The sequence below is a fragment of the Apis dorsata genome, unplaced genomic scaffold, assembly GCF_000469605.1.
Source record: "Apis dorsata unplaced genomic scaffold, Apis dorsata 1.3 scaffold_117, whole genome shotgun sequence".
Taxonomy (NCBI): domain Eukaryota; kingdom Metazoa; phylum Arthropoda; class Insecta; order Hymenoptera; family Apidae; genus Apis; species Apis dorsata.
The window spans coordinates 294,482-311,380 of NW_006263411.1; the positions used below are offsets into that span (position 1 = coordinate 294,482).

Genomic DNA, 16,899 nt, shown 5'->3' on the forward strand with positions numbered 1-16,899 from the left:
ATGTATTATATAAAAAAATAACTGTATAATTATTCAGTTATTTATTTTATGTTTAAATGTAGAATGAAAAATTAATATATTTAATAATAAATTTTTATAATCATGATAAAATTTAAAAGAAAATAATAATAGGATAATTTTATAGATATTTTATTTATATTTAGCAATTTTAGTTTCTTTAAAATGATTTCTTATTATCGTTTTCATTACAGAAATTCTCCAGATATTACATGTTATCTATAATATTTTAAAAATATACACATTATCTTATTATCATTTTACAGACATTGTACAATTAGACGCATTCTCTTGAAAATACAAATATATTTTGCACCGTACGGATGTGAATATAGTACAGATAAAAGTTTCATATAGTATAGTATCATTATTATTAAACGAACTTTAACCCCATGATGATTGGCATCTATGCAACTATATATACATATATATTACATATAACATTTTACAAACAGGAACTATTTGTTTACTTTATGCATCAAAGCTTACATTAAGCGAAATAAATTTTTTTACACGAAAAAATTTATATATAAATAGAAATTCTTTATGTTTAATATTATTCTTTTTTATATTTGTGCATATATAATAATATTATATTTTTATATATGTCCATATAATGAGCTTACATTGCTTATATAATAAGATGACATCAATAAAATAATATTTGGATTTTATAAATTAACAAAAGAGGGATTAAATAATGAATAATATTAAATTTTAAAAAAATATAATACTTAACAATTAATTTACAATACTTACTATTTACTTATAATAAAATATATACTTAATATAATTTATTAAATTAATATCTAATATTAAAGAAGTTTTTCTATTAATATTATTCATTTATTTATTTTTATATTTATATATTTGTTCATTTGTGATACGTTCATTTTTAAATATGATATCATGCAAAAGAAAAATATATTCTTTATAAAATAAAAATAATTTTTATAACGTTTTTGGAAATAAGCAGAGGAAATAATTTTCCAATACATAATTTTTTTGTATTCTAGCACACTCATGTGTTGTTGCATAAATTTATTTTCATGTTTATCTCTCCAAGAGAATTGATTTAAATGTTAAATTGAATATAATACCGAATGAAATTTTATTTTTAGATCTATTTAATCTTGGCATAGTCATCGCAAACAAAGTGTAGAGTCCTTCGTGCAATGCATTTCATTATGATTATTGCGAACTACATTACGTTTTATAATTCAAATAAACAAATATCATCTTTGTCACGAGTTTCTTGGCAAAAGAATGCGTTATTCTATTGTTCTATTCAATGTATAATGACGAACGCAGATTCATGTTCCCATACGATTTAATGAAAAAAATCATTTCCGTATAAAGTACATACGTTTTCCTTGTCACGAAATATGTAACTCTGAACTCACGACCTTCTCCATGAAGAACGGACGTGCACATATGCGCTCACTTAATACTAATTGAGACCGAATTAACTGGCACATGGATAAAATGAAACTTGAACGTACTATCGGTCTGGAGCACTAACAATATTACGTTTATCACGATTCTCATGAATCTGCCATCGGTATTTTTTGTACTGAGCTCTTTTCTATTGTTAAATCTGTTTAATTCGCGACCTGTTTATCTCTTCATCATGGGGTTTGTAAAATTGTTTTTTTGTTAATATTGATATTTATATATTTAATTAACGGATACAAAAATTTACAGAATTCAGTAATATAAAAATTCCTTAATATTTAATCATCCTACTTTGTTTTTAGAAGTTAAGTTCTATCTAATAAGTATTGCATAGATATCTTATATTAAGAAATAAAAAATGAAGAGAAAAAATTAAAATATTATAATAATTAAAGTATTTTAAATATTTGTATTTATTGTATTTTATAAATATTTGATATTTATCATTACCAGCTTTTATAATATTTGCAATTTTCTAATCTTAAAATTGTTAATCATTTGCTTATTTTATAATCAAGAAAATATGGTTTTTATCATACATTGTTAAAACTTATGGTGAAACTTTTCAAAACATTGATTGATAATCTATTTCTATCATATATTTTATTTATTATGTTTCTTTTAATATTTTAAAAATATTAAAAATTGTAAAGAAAAAATAAAATTTCAAATTAATGAAAAAACTTTTACAATTATCTTTTAAAATTTTTTATAAAAATAAGTGATGTGTTCATTTAAAAAATTATTATTTCTTAATTGTGAGAATTTCATATTGTTATATCATCATGGAACTCCCTGTGAGCAATTCCGGAAATAATTGTGAATCAACCAAGATTCACATATATTACAAATATTTTTAAAGAAATGCAGCATTCCTGAGAAGGATACGCGGCCTTTTGCCAAAAAGTGAAATCGTCCTTGTATACTTAAGTGAGAAAATTTTCTTAATATTTCATTGAAAATGTTGTAATACAATTTTTTTTTTAGATTGAAATTTTTTTAAAATAATTTTTTTTTGGTCATGAAAAATATTTATACGACAAATCGTTAAATTTTTTATATTATCTTCTTTGACTTTTAAGCAATTTATTTAAGAAATTTCAGCATTTATTGTCAAAATTCGTTCTAATAGTTCTACAAATTAATAGAATGCGAAGTAAGCCAACTCGAATATGCAAAAGCGGATGGCATTGATTTGATTACAGGAGCATATCTATAATACGCTCACGTAACTTATGAGAAACTGAAGACATAGTATATTAATGCTAAAGCTGACGTGATGCAAGAGGGTTTTAAACGAATTAAAGCTGTGTCGCCAAGAATAGGCAAGAATCGCGTCTTTGTTAACAACACTACACGTGTTTCTTAAACATCAGTTGCCGTTTATTCAACGAACCTTCCGTTCGTGAATTACTTCTTTATCGTTTATTGAGCTATCTTTTCACGTTCGTCTTTCATTAATGTTTCTTGTAAATAGATATGTGTACATCATATAACAATGTCGACACGAGGCTTCTCAGGTGATAAACGTTTACAATTTTCTAAACACTGAATATATTTGTGAAAAAAATGAAAAGGATATCACGTTGATGACATATTAAATGTATTTATAAATATCGGCTATCATGTATACCTGGATGTCATTTGGCAATGGATTATTCTTTGTAATTTTATGACCTTTATTTCTAATAGTAGTCAAATTTATTTTTAACTCTAAAGTTGGACAATTTTGTCTTTCTTACTTCGAAAAATAAATAATTATTTTCTAATAAATTTGTGTATATATATTTCTTATAACATTAGAGGTTATATTAACAAGTTATATATTTTTTTATAGCTGTATATTATTATATTATTTTTTAATAATTATATAGTATATACTATTTTTTATTTGTATTTATTATATATTATTATTGTTTCTTTTAACAAAAATGTTAGAAGATAAATTTTTTCTTTTAGACAAATGTTATAATAATGAGATTCTTCTTGTTTCATTTTTAATATTAAAATCACTTTTTATGTTTTCATATTTTTATCAAATATATACATTTTTTCTTAAAAATAGTTAATATGATATCTTTTTCAGTTTTAAAAATATATATTATGTAAAAAAAATATATGAGATCATTAAAAACAATATTAATAAAAAAATCTTATAAAAAATAATATTCACATATTTGGTATTATATCAAATAATTCAATTTAAACTATGAAATTTAATTTCTTTAATTTTAAATTATTATATTTTTAATTTCAAATAATGACTGAATTTATTTTACAGTTAATCAAAATGAATGTTACCTATATTCATGTAGTTGATTGTGAAACTAACCTAAAGCTTAACCTAATAACCTAAAGAAACATATATAGTGCTTTGTGTTACATTGGTAAATACATATAATTCACAAAATTATATATTTTTGATATTTTTCTTTATTTTCTATTTTATTTACTTATATGTATGTTTTATTATATTTTTGTATATTTATTTACATATTCAATTTATTTCGTTACATCTTTTAATTATACGTTCCTTATTTAATTTAATTATTCATATGCTTATCTATTTATTTCCTTTTATGGTTTTAGGTTATTTTCTATTGTTTATCAATTTTTATTAATGTAATGCAATAATAGGAAACTTTTATATAAACATCACGTGTACTATCAGTGATATTTAATGTGTATAATAATTGACAAATTTATAATTATAATTTATAATTATTATATATATAATATAATATATATATATATATATAAAACAAATATATAATTTTTTATAATAATATATTTGTTTATGCTTTTGTGTAAATTAAAAATTTTAATTAAAACAGATTTTGAAACACAAAAAATATAATCTAAATTACTTCTTTAATTATGAATATGAATTTTAATAAGTTAAATATTTGATTTAAAAGTATATTTAATATAGATCACAAGAATTTTTTTTCAGACAGCGAACTAGAGCCACCGTTTCGACGAGCTACTTCTCTTAGGCTACCCAAATCATCGAATTTAAATACTATTGATCGCAATCGATTATATGTATCGACATATCATGGAAAATCATCGATGTCCATGACATGGACACCAGACAAAACCATACCAGTTTGTCCCGCCAGGCATTCCACACCTACGATTGACGCACCTGCGCCGGAATATCTTGCCCGAAATCTTCTTCAACTTGGTTGTCCTGTTGTGTCAATGCTCACGTAAGTTTCTTTAATCCATTATATATCTTTAATCCACACTCTTAACAATTCAGTGTATCGGTCCGGATATGTACATGTCAACAATATCCGTAATCAAACGTAATCTGTTTCCGCGTTCCCTCTCTTAGGAATACTGCGCATTTTGTTTAGGGAGGCTGATCATCGAGTGATGCATAGGTTGTGTTATTATAGATTAACTTTTCATGTGAATTGCGTGGACATAAATTTTTTTTGAAAACGATTATTGTTAGAATAAGATGTGAATATAGAATAATAGTAAATCATATCTTATTTTTATATAATAAAATATTGTTATTTTTATTTTTGTTTATATTTGATAAATTTGATATAAATATTCATTTATTTTGGCTTTTTTGAATCTATATATGATTTTGAATTATTGAAAAAAAAAAATATATATATATATATATTTTTATTGATATATATATATATATATATCTTAAAAATTATAAACATAAAGCAACGAAGGAATGGCAAAGTTTTGACATTTCCAGACATACTTGTGATAAATTAAAAAATTTTGATTCGCATAGGAATTAAAAGTTCTCTCGTTACGTTATTATTAGTTACTGTGATATAATAATGTACTAGTAGTTCCTTAATGAGGAAGTTATTTTTATTTCGTCAACCCATAAGACAATTAAATGTTCATCGTAAATATATAGCAGTACAAAATTGTGCACGTGAATCCTTCTGTTTCATCCGTACTATTACAATTATCATGTGTCAAAAAGATGAAAAGAAAAAGATGAAAATAGATTGAGTTAGTCCAAGAAATAACATTGGCGATCAGCTGACCGATACCCACGATCCCTCTGTCGGCCGTTTTTCCGAGATATCAGTGGGTGAAGTGATGCGATTCCAATGATTTTGTATAAGTTACATATATATTTATGTGTACATGTGCAAAGCAAATCAGCTATACAGCTATACAACTAGGTAGCGTGGTATTCGGTCAATAGCTGGCGAGACTGGCGCAGACGCGCCGAAACAGCTGAGTGTGCGTTCACATCTAATGGTGTTGTACCATTGGTATACGCTACAAAAGTGTCGTCGAGAAGTCTACTAGCACGAGCGCGGACTGCAGCACGTTCAACACACCGCATTGCCGTATTTTGACTGCAAATCTCTGTGAAACATACTATCTATTTTTTTCCTCAATCAAGAACAGACTGAAGATATTTTGCTTTTTAAATATTCGAATTGTGTTGAGATAAAAGAAATCGGTACATCATACTAGAAGAGAAAATCTTTCAAAAGTGAATCAAATTTATTGATCATCGTTTCTTAAATACAAGAGAAAAATAATCGAGAATAAGGAATTTACGAAAAAATAAATATTCTAACATTTGATAAAAGTTTCATTGATCTTCCGAGCTTTTTAGAGTGAAATGATGCTGCGACCGTATTGACCGAGTGAGCTGTCAGGTTCAAATATTTCCATGGGAAATTCAAAGTTCTCAATATTGTGTACAATGAAGACCGGAACGAACATAAAGGAAGTTTCGAATAATTAAAAGGACGATTCGTGGGAAAAAATTTAATTTCTAGTCAGTTTTTGTATGTGACAGTGTAGTCGTAACGTGGGACAGTGGCGCCCCTCTACTGGACTGCTAGCTACGATAATACTCATCGCAGGTGTGACTTTCAAAATTCGTTTATCCTGTCATTTATTAAATTTTGAATTGTATAATAATATTTCGATATAATTTATTTCTAAACTTTATGGATTTGTCAATATATTTTATTATTTTAAAATTCTTTTATATTAAAAGTAAGAAAAAGTTTTCTTTTTTTTTTATTTCTTATTCTTTGTCTAGTTTATTTTAAAAAAATAAACAAATAAAATATTTAAGGTTAAGTTTAATCATTGACGTATATAAATTATTTTTTTTTTATTTTGTTGTAGTGTATCTAATATAAGATCATATTTTATTCCTAATATCGAAAACAAGATTATTGTATCATTCTATATTTTTAAAATTATAATAAAATTTTTAAAATTAAAAATAAAATTTATCGAAATATTAATTTAAGAATTATTTTTTAAAAGTTTAGTAAATAATAAAAATTATAATAATCATGTGAAAAGTCACTGCGAATTATCAATTATTAAATCAGATTAAAATTATCGATAAATTGGATTTGCGTGAGTTTATCATCAAATTCGTTATTGAATAAGTCGTTACTGGAGATATATACATATATAACATGTACAATATAAAAATTATAATATTAATATTATATAGAATATTTAATACGGAATTCGAAGAAAAATCGACATTAATGTACAATGTTTAAGATGATAATGGATAATTCAATTTAATATTTTGGAGCTATTATTTCTTTTCAGACCTCGTGGAGGAGTAGGGTCTGAACCTCCGCAGAGTAGTGATAGCGATGAATACTCGACAACGAATACTCAACAGCATAGTCATGGACATGGATATGGTCAAGGACAGGTGGATATCTACAACGTGCCCAAAGTCCAGGTGTCGGGACCATCGAACAATGATGAATCCTCTTCCGTCATCAATGGGTAAGTTCAATATTATTCTTTTTTTTTTTTTATTAATGATAATCTTTTAATGTTTATAATCGTCAATATAAAAGTCCATATATTTTAATAATACATTATTAATATTTATATAACGTTTATAAAGTATATATTAAAAATATGATACAAATTAATCAAACTTCGTGTATACCGAAACTTTTCAAGTTATATTTCTTGTAATAGTTTATTATATTTTTAAAAATATGAAATATATACATATAATACATTATAATTGATAAATGATATAGAATATATAAATTATATAAATATATATAAATAAATATAAATTATTTTTATTTGATAAATTATTTGATAAATATAATTTGAAAAACATTTTATATGGATATATTTTTATAATTTTTTCCAAATGAGATTCTTAAAACATTTCTATTTTGAAAAATACAATATGCATATAATTTGTTTAAATATTTGAATTTCAGAAAAAAATTATTAACAAAAATCTATCTATATTTATTAAGTGACATTTCTTTTCTATAATAAAATTAAAAATTATAAATTATATTGAATTTTTTAAATAAAATCAAAATTTTTTTTTATAATATTACACAATATATATATATAAATATACAACAAATAAATACAAACTAAAAATAAATTTAGAATAAATTAAAAAGATATTTTAAAGCTAAAGATAAAATTATATACAATTTGATATAATTTTATCAATATTTTATAATACTTACAATGATATAAAATATCGTATCAAAATTTTTTCGTGTTTTAAAAAAAGACTTAATAATAATTTTTTATGATAACATTTCAACAATTTACACGAAAATTTACATGAAATACGTTTACCTTCGGTAAATCTAGTCAATAGATTGATATCATACACGTGTTAATTACTTACTACGTATACATTACATATTGTATAAATCTTAATTACTACGAAGTAATATTCGATACGCAATATCGTCGATAGTATTACAGAATAAATACAAAATTACTACTACTTGTTTTCGATATATCTTATCGTTTAATTCGTTGATTTAATTTTTTTTCTGCAACACAAGGCGAGTATTTTTAACAACAATACTCGTTTGATATCGCTCGTTTGACATAAATAATTTTTTAGATAAGGAAAATGCCAGAATTCTTTTCTGATATATATATTATTTAGTTACATAATCCTTACTTTAGTGTTGAATTTTATCGAAGTGTTTGCATTTCTCATGTAATGATTTACTTCTGAACTCTTGAAAATAATTTCTTTAAAATTTTTATTAAGTAAATTATGATAAAGATTTATTTAAAAAAATTTGATTTTTAGAAAAATATCGCAATTATTATGGAAATTTTCGATCTGAGTTGCATCAATGTTGAATATAAAGCTGTGTTTTCATTGAAACGATTATAAAAACTTCTTGTGAATTTTATGCTGAAAAGATTTTATTCTTATTATTGATTTTTTTACATTTCTATTGTTGTCATAATGATTAATTAAAATATTGTAGTAAGAAAGGATTAGATTTATTTTTATCAGTTTTTGGATTATTAATTCAAATATATCTAGAAAAAAAAACTTGTACAAATTAAATTACAATACAAATATTAATAATAATAATAAAATTAAATTGTGCAATAAAACTATAGAAAATTTTAATTAATACAATAATTATGTTTTATAATATATGTTAATAAAATATAATTTATATTTTTTTAATATTTTAATACAAATTTAGGAAATTCTCTAAATTTAAGAAATTCGCCAAAAAATGGAGTAAAGATTACCAACTAATTATTCTATAATATATTATATATTATTATATATTATATATTAATTATATTATATATTATTATATTATTATATATTAATATTTTTTTTTAATATTAAGAAATTATTAATTTTTTTTAAAAATTCCTCCAAAGTTATTACAAATAAAAATTTTGAATTTGTTCCTCCATTTGCTGCAAGATTAATCATTGCTTGTTTTTTGATTTATTTTGGTTAGTTTAGTTTCCATTCAATTGTGCTTGAATCGAATAAAAATCACCTCTTGTATGCGTTTCATTATCACATTTAGCTATACATGTGTGCTACGCTAAAATGTTTAAAAAGCATTGAAATTATCCTAGTATTTCTTCGAAAGAGAGCATCGAAAGTATTGAAATACGCTTATTATCATACCTCTAGGTAGGAAATAATAGAAAAAGAAAGAATATCATCACGGTGGGCCTTTTTTTAAAACGGTATCTGCGTGTACACCGTTATACACGTCAATGAACCGATTTTCCATTAGTAAATAAGCCGCAATGATTGGTCAATTATTTTTAGATTAACTTTTATATATCCAAGGTTGTGGCATCTATCGATCTAAAAATATCCTCTTCAAGAAATTCCTTTTTATTCGATCTATCGATTTTCGCTTAAGCGATTCTTGTATAAATCTTTTAACGTCCATTGGCTTTTGATGCAAATGAAACGGCGAAAGATTGATATATCATTCTTAGAGATTTTAAATTCCTGAAATATTTACACATCGAAATCTTATACGTACTTTTATATAAATATTCGCTTTTGAAATATTCGAGAAAATATTTTTAATCTTTGTTATAAAATAAATAAATATTGAGAATGATAAATTAACAAGAATAATGGTCGTACAAATTTAATTCTTATATTTATTATTAGATATATATCTTAATCTTGACGAATTATCGTCTATTGTTGCAATATTCTTGATCCATTATTTATCAACAGCCATCAAATGAGGATAAATAATATTTTTTAAGAGTATTTTTTTTCAATTGTTATATCGTAAGATAAGAAAAATATAATGAAAAATATCAAGTTTCGCTATCATATACTTATAGTTATATAATTATTTTCCAATTTTTTTTTTATACCACACAGAAAAAATTTTAATTTCCTGTGATATCACTTAAATTTCTAAATTTCACTCGAATCTCTCATTTTTGAAACAAATATTCTTTAAATGAAAGATTTTTTCTTCTATTCTTGTAACTGAAAAAAAGATGTGAAATGGATGTTTCTTTTATTTTGAAAAACAGTTTGCAAAAGTTGGAATTATCTCTCATCGCTTTTTAACGAGCTTTTCTTAAACGGGAAGAAAAAATTGGAAAAGCACGAGGGACAAGAGGCTGCTCGAGATTCTTTCATGCACGCGTTTTTCATGGCGCGATAGAGTGCAGAAAAAAACAGCAAAGGAGCAAGTCGACAAGATTTATTGTGTATACTATTGTGTATAAAACAATGTTTCCCAATTGTTTTACGAGTTGCAACTCTTTTTTTACAATAGCTAAATATCTTTATTTTTTTAAAAAATAAATCAAAGACTACAGTGATAAAAATTTTAAAAATATTCTTATTGTAGCCAAAAGGCAAATATTTAATATTTGAAATAATAGGGAAGAATTATTCTTTAATTAACTATTCTTTAAAGATAATAATACAATTTTTCTATCTTTTTAAACCATGACATAGATGATAGTATCTGTCATGAAAAACTAATCAAATATAAGATGAGACTGTTAGAATTAAATGAAATTTGTCCACGTTTTTTTAGCTTTTATGGTCTGTCTGGATATATTCATTTGGATAAGAATGACATCGTAAATGGTACAGTTGAACAAAATTATTTAATGTTTCCATTTTATCAAAATTTTTCTCAAGATAATAAATCTTCATTATATAATATAAAATTCATTATATCATTACATGTTTAATAATATCGTTTCATTTTTAAAAATTAGATTTTTAAAAGATAAATTTGCCTTTTATATTTTATTAAATATCAAATTATATTTACATTATTATTATTATTATCATATTTATCAGTTATAAGTTATATATTATCTATCACTATCAATTAAGCTACGTCTACATTACGTGCATTATACATATATTAACAATGAATATTATATAATATATTAATGTAAATAATTTCATATTGATAAAATTAAAGAAAGCTAAAAATAATAATTAAAATAGCATTTTTTTAATAAGTCATATATCATTTTTTTTTTAATAAGTTATATTATTTTATTTTTATCATTAAGTTATATTATATTATTTTGTTATTCATTTTGATATTTTTGCTATATTCTTTTCAAACACATGAATAACACTTGGGATATTTCCTTAATGAAAGAACGATAACATATAACTCTACTTATCATGATAATATTCAATCCTTGTCGAGCGTGCATCGACTCTGTAGCTGAAATTGTTCTCTTTATTGAAGATATTCATCGAGCAGTTTCATGTATGCATTTCGTTACATGTGCATAAAAAAAAATCTAGTCTGTTGAATAAAAAAATTTTTATGAATCTAGTTTTTTATTGAAAATTATTTATATTTTTATTATAAGCTCAATGTTCAATTAAAAAATTTTATCTGCGATTTTTTATATTGTGTAAAAAATAAGGAAAAAAGAAGACAGATATCCATAGAACAAAAATGAGGCAAATTTCTTCATTTTTGTAACAATGATCAGTTTTCTATCTCAAACAAAAGAACATTCTAAGGTTTCTTGATGTAAGCTTTTGATATTAAGGTTAATCTCTGATCCAATTTTAACTAGCATGCTGGTTATTGCGATTTTAGTTTATATCTGATGTTCTTATTAAAATCATTTGAGTTGAATAGATTTTAGAAATTAAAAATTTATATTCAAATACAAAAGAAAGATTCAAATTTATCAATTTCCATTAATTATTTCGATGGTTTCAATTGTTTTAAGATTTTTTGTCGATTAGAATTCCTGAAATTTATAATAAAACTTTATGATATATTGTATTACATTGTATTATGTCTTATCGAAAATTTCTATAAAAATCGCGAATACCTGTTTTAACATTTTAGATAAGTAATCAAAATAAAAATATTTATCTCTTGTACATGATTCTTTGATAAATGTAAAACTTTGGCAAATATTGTTCTTATACACTTTCATTTTATCATTTTAATATACTTTTCCTTTTTTTCCTTCTATCATATTTACAAAATTTTTAAGGAAAACAGCTTAGTCTCGATGTATGTATGCATAAATTGATAAGATAATTTCTTATATCGTATCGCTAACGACACAATATGGAATAAATTTTTCAATTTTATATTTTTGGTTTGATTAAGTCGATATTCATTATATGTGTAAGATAAACGTGAAAAGTTATTAGTTTATTAATAATTCTTCAAAGAGTTGATTATAGTATCTAAGAATATGTTTTCTATAGATATTTCTAGTCAAGTTTACAATATTGATATGATATTTTATTTTTATGAAATATCTAATTTATATAATATAATGAAATCTTTAAAATATATTTCTTTTTAATTTTTGACATAATAATTTTGGTTTCATAATAACGCTTTTATTTTTCAAAATAATATTTATTTATAATAAAATCATCTTGGATTAAAATGTTTTTGATGTTCTTTATAAAAGTTTATTTTTATGATCATAATATCGACCAACTTTTATTAATTATTTTACTAGAAAATTAATCTAAATATATAATTTTAAGTATTTCACATAAATTTTCATGAATTATTTCTTGAATTAAATAAATATTTTATCAGAGAATTTAAACTTATATGTATATATTTTTACAAAAAATAAAATAATTTATTTTATAATCTAACGATAATTCAATAATAATAATTTTAAATATAATAGATATAAATTTAATCGCGATTTAATTCAAAAAATAGTTATGTAATGTAATGTTAAGCAATGCTTACCCGATCTTCCATTATCACATTTCAACTTTCTTTCTTTTCTAACCTATCACTTCATGTATTCAAAATATTATAAATACATATACGTATTATTTGATTAATACGTATTTTTCCATTAGATTAATTCGATCATTCAAAACAATTTCCATTTGTAGGTTTCTCCAAATGAATGCAAGTCGTCTTAGTTTAGATTCGATCGATGGAAATATGATAGGAAGCCAATTCTATGTGACGTAAATCTATGTCGGTTGTTATATGAGGCTTCACCATGAACACGCGTTGTCTATCGGATTAATTACAAACTTTTTGATTCGAAGTTAATCTTATCTTCGATGTCATTTCTAATTTCTTATAATCGATGCTTTTTCTCATAACATGATAGTTAAATTTTTAGAACTTTAACGATGCTTTTCTTTATTGTCACACGTGCATACCTGTTCTGTGCTTTCGCGCGCGCAATGACTTCATTTTTCGCATGACATAACGCCGGAAAGTCAATTAAAACGCTGTTCGATCAGGATTTCCGGAAATAGCCTTGTTATCCGTGGATTATCGACACGGATAACAAGATACTTTGTATTGTTCACTAATTCATACAGTGATATATTACATTTCACACTTAACAATTGTATTGGATATGGAAATTATTAGATTAAAACACGTTTTTTTTTATTTAATATACGTAAATATATAATGAATATTTCATAATTAATTTCAAACATATGATCTTTCATTTCTTTTTTTTTTATATTTTCTTTTCAAGCAATTAAAATTTTTCATCTTTATCATTAGAAATTAAAGATCGTTTACTAAGAATATGTATTATCATAGTATTTAACGAAAAAGTTAAGCAATTAAATATGAATAATTACTTATTCTACATTAAATTTTAATTTATACGAATCATATTTTATTTTCTATCATTCTCGCTCATTCCATGATAGCATGTTATCTACAATATTATTAATTAAGTATTTCATAAGGGTTTGTTATTTTAATAATTTTAAATAGATTACTCTTAATGCTACGAAGTTGAAGCATTAACGTCAATGTTATCGGCGTTTGCTTTCTTATTCACATGGTTTCTCTCCCATGTTAGACGGAGAAACGACCCCAGAAAATTATCTCCGCTTGTATGAAACGGTTGATTTATGATGTTCGTACGTGAACGTACGACCTCCATTTCCTCTCTCTCATCGCTAGATATGACACGAGAATACAACGCAAATATTATCAGAATTTTTGCGTGAAACATATTTATCTTTCAATGGTCAGTCTCTCGTTCGAGAGAGATAATTTATCGATTCAAGATTCGACATTTCAAAAGAATCGCTTCCTCGAACGGTAACAAAACGATCTTTTACACGTAAGTGCACACGTTCTTTCTTCTGTTGATGTTCTGTGAAAAATTCGATGTTCCAAAGGTGTATTACATGGAAAAATTGTTTAATGGATTTGTATTGGCTTTATAGGGACAGGTAAACAGATATTTTTATCATATTTGTATTTATTCCTTTTTTGATGTGATTTATTATAACAATTTCATGTATTGAGTTAAAATGTACTTCAAATATAAAATTGTATTTCTTAGATAATTGAGAATTAAATATCGAGAGCTATTAAAGCTTCTGAGCTATGGAGTATCCAATTACTGGTTTAATAAGTCATTTTAATTGATTTAATTAGTTGGTTTGAAAAAAATATTTCAGACAATTAAAGCGATGATAAAAAAATTGAAATCAACCTTTAAAAGATAAGTTGAGTATAAAAATAAATAATTGTTTTTTTTATAATTTATACAAAATATTATATTTAACTTAATTAATAGTACAAAAAATTCGTATGAAAATAATAAAAATATGCAAAATTAAAATTTAAATCAGATTTTAAGGTTTTAATATTTATTTTTATATTTAATAATCAATTTAAAGAATTTATTTTTAACTGAGAAAGTTTAAAAATTAACAATAAAATTTTATTTAACAGAATAACTTAAAAGAAATAATGCTTACTTTATTAATTTTTAAATAAAAACGAATAAATATTTCTTGAATTAAACACGCAAATATAATTTTTACATTCTTATAAATAAAGATAATATTTTATAATAATATTTCTTATAAAAAAATTTAATTAAATACATTATAAATTCGAAAAAAAAATGAAACTGTATCATATAATTCATATCACAATAATATATTAATCAGATTATATGTATAATTGAAAACAAGCATGCATAATATGTACTGATAAAATATTGCATATAAAATATAGAAGCATGTTGTGAGTATGAAAGTGTTTTTATTATAAATATGTAATTTTTTTTCTTCATTAATATGTGGATACCAAAGTATCACAACAAAAATACTGATAAGTTATTAATATAATATCAAAGGAAATGAGATATTGTGAAAAAATGGTATAATTATAAACCAATGATAAACAATTGGTTATCATTATTTTTTCATTTAAAAAAATATAATAATAAAAAAATATTTAAGCGGATCAAAATAAAAAATCAAATGCATATTTATTTAAATTCTTTGATGCGTTAGAAGCAAATTATCTCATGATAAGCATAAAATATGACAGACATAACATACTGACAAACATATAAGTACTATATTTAAAGTGGTATTTTAGTAAATAGCTTTTGTTTCCTTAGTTATTCCTCGCATATTTGCATCTTAAAAGAATTACAGTCATTGTTTCATTTGTCATTGACTGGCGTTAAATTTTATCTCTATATAAGTTATAAGCAATGAAGAAATAGTTGACATTTTATCTTTTACAATTTTATTCTTTATTAACGAAAAAAGTTTTTTTTGATTAAAGATAAAAGAGAATAAAATCTGGAATAAATATGTAAAAACAAAAAAAATTGGTTATCTAAGTTTGTTTAATGTTATCATAGTTTAATAATTGATAGGAATGGAAATCAAGTTTTGTAAAGAAAAAACTTTTCATTTCCTAACCATAAAATTTTAAATGCCGATAAAACACTCTTATCTGTACAATAATGATATATTGGAAATTGGGACACAAACATAAAATTGCACACGAATTATATACTATCGTAAACCGATATCGATATGTTATAAAAAAAAGATAGCAGTAAATATATATTTGTTTTTGATCAATATATAATTGACAACGAAAATAAAAGAGATAAAGATTTTAGCATGTAAAAGTCTATCGATTAAATGCGAATTAAATTATGATAGACACAAGTTAAGTTATATTTATATAATATTATTTAGATATATTGATATCGATCACATAAATTCGAAGCTGTTCAACATTGTTATAATAAATGATTCAATGCAATAAGCATTTAATTGTAATATAAGAAAAACTATGATGAAATGATAAGGATAAAAACGTTATACTTAATTCTTACACGCTGATCGATGAGATATCTAAAATAGTCCTACCACTCTTTCCTTTCCCCTTCTCATAGACCGTTTTGTTCTTCCTTTTCTGCTTTCTCTTTTTCTATCTCCGTTTTCTCTCTTTCTATCAACGTTACCTCCTCCCTATTCCCTCTCCACACTCTTTCTGTTCTTTCTTCAGTTCGCCGCTCTCTATTTCTCAGCGTTGCGATCATTGCCTTTAGTTGTCGGTTCTATGCGCTCTTCCGTTTCTCGTATTCAAATCCGACTCGCATTAAAAACCGATTGTACGATTTGTCCTCAACCCCTCACAAGTAACGAACCTATGGCGAAGACATTCGTGTAATGTGCAGGAGAAGGGAGAGTTAGGATGAAGATAGTATAGGTGAGAAGGCAGGATACATATCGAGCGTGAGCAACACGAGTGAGCGCTGCCGGCATAGAAAGAGGAACGCCGCGGATCGACAGTGCCAGTGTCGGACAGAGACACGTTTCGACTGCGTCGTGTCTTCTTTCGTATC

At 23.9% G+C, this 16,899-nt stretch overlaps 1 protein-coding gene across 3 annotated transcripts in view; it reads left to right on the forward strand.

Moving 5' to 3' along the window:
* Positions 1-16,899, forward strand: part of LOC102673194 (GRAM domain-containing protein 2B-like) — a 57,520-nt gene that overhangs the window by 2,555 nt on the left and 38,066 nt on the right. For 2 of the 3 annotated variants that reach the window (XM_006612600.2, XM_006612602.2), the window contains exons 2-3: positions 4,427-4,685; positions 7,060-7,245. In XM_006612600.2, the coding sequence (XP_006612663.1) occupies positions 4,427-4,685; positions 7,060-7,245 (445 nt within the window). Of the gene's footprint in view, positions 1-2,820; positions 2,994-4,426; positions 4,686-7,059; positions 7,246-16,899 lie in introns of those variants that run through there. The other variant, XM_006612601.2, reaches the window with a different exon arrangement.